Source organism: Charadrius vociferus, unplaced genomic scaffold (genome assembly GCF_000708025.1).
Source record: "Charadrius vociferus isolate BGI_N301 unplaced genomic scaffold, ASM70802v2 scaffold56, whole genome shotgun sequence".
NCBI classification, from domain to species: Eukaryota; Metazoa; Chordata; class Aves; order Charadriiformes; family Charadriidae; genus Charadrius; species Charadrius vociferus.
The window spans coordinates 1227911-1233980 of NW_009649057.1; the positions used below are offsets into that span (position 1 = coordinate 1227911).

General features: G+C 53.1%; 2 protein-coding genes across 2 annotated transcripts in view; both read right to left on the reverse strand.

The window, feature by feature from the left end:
- The window catches only part of PTRH1 (peptidyl-tRNA hydrolase 1 homolog (S. cerevisiae)), a 4311-nt gene extending 2826 nt beyond the window's left edge, over positions 1-1485 (reverse strand). Inside the window, 1 exon segment of the mRNA XM_009888079.1 lies at positions 1369-1485. Within this exon segment, the coding sequence (XP_009886381.1) occupies positions 1369-1485 (117 nt within the window).
- Positions 1486-2979: 1494 nt separating this feature from the next.
- TOR2A (torsin family 2, member A) overlaps positions 2980-6070 on the reverse strand; it is a 4066-nt gene continuing 975 nt past the window's right edge. The window contains exons 2-5 of the mRNA XM_009888080.1: positions 5657-5922; positions 4352-4527; positions 3893-4020; positions 2980-3319 (exon numbers count right to left, since the gene is read on the reverse strand). Coding sequence (XP_009886382.1) covers positions 3075-3319; positions 3893-4020; positions 4352-4527; positions 5657-5922 — 815 coding nt within the window. The 3' untranslated portion in view covers positions 2980-3074. The remainder of the gene's footprint in view (positions 3320-3892; positions 4021-4351; positions 4528-5656; positions 5923-6070) is intronic.

The window sequence follows — 6070 nt, forward strand, 5'->3', positions numbered from 1 at the left end:
CGTCACGGTGGTGCCGGAGGAGCAGCTGGAAGAGGTCCCTGCGAAGTGTATTCGGGCCCGGGCAGTGTCTGGGCCCTGAGGGAAGCGGGGTCCCCACCCGCTGTCGTGCGGGGCAGGAGCAGTAAGTGCCCTGGGCTGTGCCCCGTGTTTGATGTGTTCATGCCTGTTATGTTCCCACCCACACCGTCCTTAGCAGCGACCTTTGGGGTATGGCTGGGGCGGGGGTACGTGATCCCTCACCTTCCCCTGACCAACCTCCAGCCCTGGGTGGCCCTCGGCCCTGTTAGGGGAGCAGAGCTTTCTTCCAAGGCTGTGCGACAGTCCCCCAGCCCAGCAGCATGTCACTGGGTTTCGCTCACGGCTCTTTTCCTCTCCACAGCTGGCAGAAAGGGTTGGACTTCTCCTGAGGCCGGTTGGAGGAAGCCGTCGCCTGGTATTTGAAAGCCATTGACCTGGATCTGCAGAGGGTAAAGAGTCCCCGGAAGGCTAGGGATACATCAGGCCGGGAACTGGAGAAGGGAGGCAGCATCGTTAAGGCTGGCTCTCACCCTGGCATTTGGCTTCAGGATGATCGCCAGGCTGATCCTGGATGGTTTGAGCAGGCCTGGGCTGAGCTAGTGTGGGCTGAGGGCTGTCTGAGGTGCAGGCAGAACCGTGTAAGCAGCAGGCAGAGGCCTTCCTCCAGCTCTGCGACTTTCAGTCAGCCATGCTGAACTTCAGGAAGGTGCTCATGCTGCTGCCTGCACGGGAGCAGCCCTGCCTGGCTCGCCTGGCCCTTGCCTTGACCTGAAGGTCAGTCACTGCTCCCCTCCCTCTGCCTGTGGCCCCAGCATGTGACTAGGCTGACAGGGCTTCCCTGCAGGGCCAATGTCTGCTCAGGCATTGAGCATGTGCAGGGGAAGGCCCTACACTGCGGTCCTGTGTTAGGGAGTGGTGACTGAAAGGGGCAGTAGGGCCCCTGTGTTCTCCCTTGGTCCTGACCCTGGTTCACAGCTGTGCCTGCCGGGACCACTTCAGCAGTGGGGAGAGGTACCAGGAGCTGGGATTTACCACTGGTGGTTTGGCTCATTCTGCTCATGGCCCGTGCTGGGGACATAGCTGGGAATGGCTGCTCTCTTCCAGACCAGGCTGCATCTCCTGCCTTGTGGAGCTCAGAGCTTTTTGGCTAATGATGCTAATGATATCTTTGTGGCTGGGGTGGGCTGGACACACGCTGTGCACGTTTCCCACTGGCATGGAGAGCTCCAGACAAAGCCCAGGGGTGGCAACCAGCCCCCGGCTGCTCTCATTTAACTGAGATGCCAATGCTGCTTCATTGCAGACTGCTTCATTTGCCTGGGGGAACCGGCCTACATGCTAGTGGATTACCAGCAGGCGCTGGAGCTGAGCCTGGGGGACCACGTTGTGTGGAGACGGGTTGCAGTGGCATTGCACGAGCAGGGATGGCAGAACTCGGTGGTGAGGTGAGTGGGTGGGCTGGTGCATTCTGTCCCAGGGCCAGTGGTGAGCCAGGCTGCCGAGTGTGCTCTCCTGTCCCCTCGCAGGCAGTACCAACAGGTGGAAGCTTGCTTCTCTGTGTCCGTTGAGCTCAACCCCCAGAAACAGCTGTTCCCATGCAACTGCAAATCCTCCATGTCTTTCCACGCTAGCCACAGTCAGAAAGCCGAGTAAATGACTCTTCCCCAACTGTTTATTCCATAAAAGATTTATTTTAAAATTAGAAATGCATAAGATTTTTGGAAGGAGCAGGATGTTTGAGTCTCTGTGGGCCAGCTCCCAGGCAGTGTTTGGGTGGTGTCAGAATCGCTGTCCCCAAGGCTCTGGCCCTGGAGATGGAATCGTCCCAAGTGCTGGCAGCCCCTTTCAGCACAGGGCCCGAGTGGAGCATTGGGAGCTTTGGGAAGCATCCCTGCACCCATCCCTCAGGCAGTTTGTTCCTAGAGAGTGAATGATTCTGATTCCTCTGACCTGTTCTCTCATAACTGACTGCACAGAGGAGGGTAAAACCTGGGCAAAGGCCAGTGGTGCTGTGCACCCCATGCTTGGCAGTGTGGAGCACTGATCTTCCAGGTTGTCCCCACGTCCCCTGTTGTAAGTGACACTCCCCAGAAGCTAAACAGATGCTGGCCAGCCAAAGCCTGTGAGGTCTGACCAGCAGAAGGATGTACAAGTGCTTCAACAGCTCATAGCACCAACTGTCAGCTTGCTGTAGAAATCATCACTGAATAAAAGGAATTTTCAAAACAATTAGTGGCACCGTGGGCTCCCCTGGAGGTAGAACTGAAACATTTTGTAGCTGTTAAAATAAGCAAGAAGTCTTGTTGTTGTTTTCCTGGTTTGCTGCAGGGAAATCCTTTGGACCTGAGGGGAAAGGTGGACAAAGGGGTGGTAGGAAGGACCTGGCTCTTGGCAGATCAGATATTGCCATCTCCCACATTACCCCCTCCGTGGTTGTTGACAGTGAAGCTGGTCCCTACCAGCACCTATTCACAGTGAAAGGAAGCTGGAAAGAAGTTGACTCTAAAATTGCCTTGAAAAGGAAACTTTGCTGCAATGTTGAAGGTGTTCACAGGCCAGCACTGCAGAAGTTAGCACCAGCATTGTCACATTGTACCAAGGAGCTGAGGCACAGCCACGCTTAAAAAGGCTTTAAAAAACTGTTAAAATGCTGTAGGAAAGAAATATCTTTCTGTGGGCTCAGAATCTTGATGTGTTGGCCATCAATAGCTGCCTGGAAAGGGGAGAGCTGCAAGTGGGTGCTGCTGACAGGGTAAGGAACCTCCCTGACACTGCAGGCCCTCTTTGCATTTTCCCCTTGTTGTCACAGATGTCTTGGGTGGTGCGGTGGGCTGGTTGTATCCACCCTCACCTGGCCAAGGGTAAATCAGTAAAGTGCTTTCAATCATATCACTTGCACTTGGTCCCGCAGCCGCATCCTGCAGCAGCTAAAAAAGTGCTTGTGCTGCCGAGAGGCAACACGCAGCTCCCACTGCTCATCCCGCCAGCCCTGGGCTCTGCCGCTTTACAGCTCCGTATACATCCCCTATGGATCCGAGCAAGGCCCTTGCCAGTGGCTAGAAGAAAAAACTGATCCGAGAGGCCACTGTTTTGCAGCCTGTTGATGAGAATATTTTCTGTTCTTCTGGGAAGTAGGGAATGCTGTCAGCCACCTCCTGGACAACACCCGGACGGACTTCAAGGCCTTGCTGGACAAGTTCGCTGATGACGCACTGCTTTACGTGGTGGTGCTTCAATGGGAGGAAGGGCACAACAAAATCAATGAGATGGTCGTTAATGATCCCAGATTTCCAGAATCCACCTGCAAAAGCAGAGAGACAGGTTTTACCTTCAGAGTCTCTGGAATTCAAAGAGCTGCTTTGTGCAAAGCCAAAATACTTGGCTGAAGACAGATCTGCTCCAGTTTTGTACAAGGAGAGAGTTGAACCCATCAGTTGTCACCTCCCTTCCTCCCCCCAACAGACTTGTTCTCCAGGAATGGGAGGATTTAACTTGACTAGTCAGAATTTAAGCTCTGCTCCCTGTGATGAGAGCAAAACAAGGAGATCCAGGCAGGCAGTGGGGATCGGTACATCTTGGTGCTTTTTCAGCAAGCACGTTGTGCTGTTTGCCATCCCCCAGCTGTGAACACACCTCGTCTCCAAAGAACTTTGCTAAACGTGGCAACAGGTCTGCTGGCTTGGAAGGCTGGGCTATTCCTTCCCTTTGCCAGGAGACTTTGAGGGGATCACAGTTCCTTTCCCTCAAAGCCCTTCTCAGTCCCTTTCTGGCTGCCTGAGGAGGTGGCAGGCGGTGTGGGTGGCTGCCTGGAATGGGCCTGGCTCCCTCTGCCGGGCTCTGACCCTGCAGGAAGGGCTCTGCTCCACAGACTCACTCTGAGGGTTTTCAAACACAGCTTTGGAGATGGCCGGCTCCAGGTCCTGCAGGCTGATCTCCTCCCGGTCCTTGTGGGCACGCCACAGATCCAGTGTCATTTCGTTGATCTGTTCCCCTCCTGCGTTGCTGCACAAGAATGAGATACTTATTTGCCAGGTATCTGGGAGAATGGTGTTGCAGGACAGAGGTGGCACCTGACACCCTCCAGCCAGGATCTCCCAGCTGCCTGGCCTAAAATGACTCCTGTAAAGGCAGCCAAAAAACAGGGATGGGAGACCCTTTTCAGACTCTCCACATCTGTCTATTCACAATGAAATAGTCTTAGTATTTGTAGAGGCTCAAGGCTTGGAGAAGGAAAAGGAAACCAAGTGTGTGCTCAGAAGTAGGTATGACCTCTGCCCAAATGAGAAGCAGTGTGCTGGAAGGCCCTATGATGCCACAGAGGGGCCTCTGTTACCTTATGAAGATGAAGATTGCTTTGCGGTAGTTGGTCCCATACACAACCCACGAGGGTCCCAGGAATGGTATGATCACATCAATCAGGCCTGGGTGCATCTTGTCCATCTCTTCAAAGAGAAAGGCTGACCGTCCACAGTTTGTCAAGTTCCCTTGGATCCAGCGCTTCAGGCTTTCCTAGGAAAAATACCCACCAGGTTGTAAGGCAGTGAGATACTGGGGGCGGCGAGGGAGGCGTGAGCTGCCCCAGAACAGAGGCTGAGGCCTGAGCTCAAGTGGAGCTGAAGGTGCTGAAAGCAGCTTGTCCCTGCACAGCACCACCTACTCAGAGGTCTCCTTTATTCTTGGCTTTGCACAGTGGCTGTTACTGGCTTTATTAGCCCTTTGTAGATGTTTTATTACAGACTTAAAGAAGGAGGCAGCAAACTAAAGCTAGATATTCACACTCCTACAGTTCCCCACCTTCTTCTCTTTCACTGTGTATCTAAGCATTTCCCAGCTTCTTAGTGCTTTTTGCCAGCTCCTGTTCTGGTGCAAAAACATGTGCCTGTGCTGCCACAGAAGAGCTCTGGCTCTTTACCATGGCTGAAGTTACTTCAGTGTAGATGCCAACCCACACAAAACCATTCATGTCACCCGGGGGCATGGATAACTCTTAATTGAAGCACTTCACCGAGTGTGGGTTTTACCTTCGTGACAGTATTTCTTCTAAGGACATAACACAACAAATAACTTCTCCGAACACCCAGAAAGCAAACATCCAGGTGCACTGATTCCCAACTCTGCTGAGGGTTTGGCAGCTAACCTTCACATTTTGATTTCTTTCCTTTCTCAGCTTTAAGAGACAGAGTGGCATGGTTTAGAGTCTAGAGCTGCTGTTCAGGAGCTGTTTGCTGTGTGAGGAGGGGATTACAAGTCTAGCGATACACAGGTTTTCACAGCCATCAAGCTGTTTGGAAAGCAGTGGGAGAATTTTAGTGCCTTTCATCTAAGCAAAGCACTTTTGTTTGTGCGTTCAAAGGGCTGTGTAAATATTTGAGGAGTAAGAACATGATCACAGCAAGGACTGCTCTGGGGAAGACGAAAGTGATAACTGAGTGCCAGAGAGTATCACAGTTACTAGTGGATCCTTCAGCCAGTGTGTGGAGCCACTCACTCAGCCGTGTCTGTCTGAGAGGGTAAAACAAAGAGCTTCTATTCCTACTTCACTTCAGGAAACAGCCTGAATGTGTATGTACTGAGGATCAAGATAGACATAACCAAAGAAAACCCCAAAGAAGTAGTGCTGTGCTGAGGTGTCCCTTACCTTGTACTGCTCTATCTGCTCAGCGTGGGGGAAGTGCACTATCGGAGAGAACTGGTGAACGTAGGGGCTCTGAAGCCCACCCTGGAAGAGGTAGCGGACGAGCATGGAGCTCACGTAGGTTTTGCCTGTTCCCGTCGAGCCGTGGAAGGACATCACGAGGGGTTTCACAGGATTCCGGTTCTCCAGGAACTCCCTCACCCCCTTCATCACCTGCTGCCTCACCAGGGGCTGCCCCACCAGGTTCGTGGCCAAGTCACATTCCAGACCTGAAGCAAAGTCAAATGAAGATTTACCAAATGGCGAGTTGAAATGGCTCTTATCTGACGCTGCGACTGTCCGGTCTCTGAGGGCTGCTGCCGCGGGCCCTCTCTGTCAGCCAGCCCAGGTGGCCCTGACTCTCCGCGGGGTGTCCTG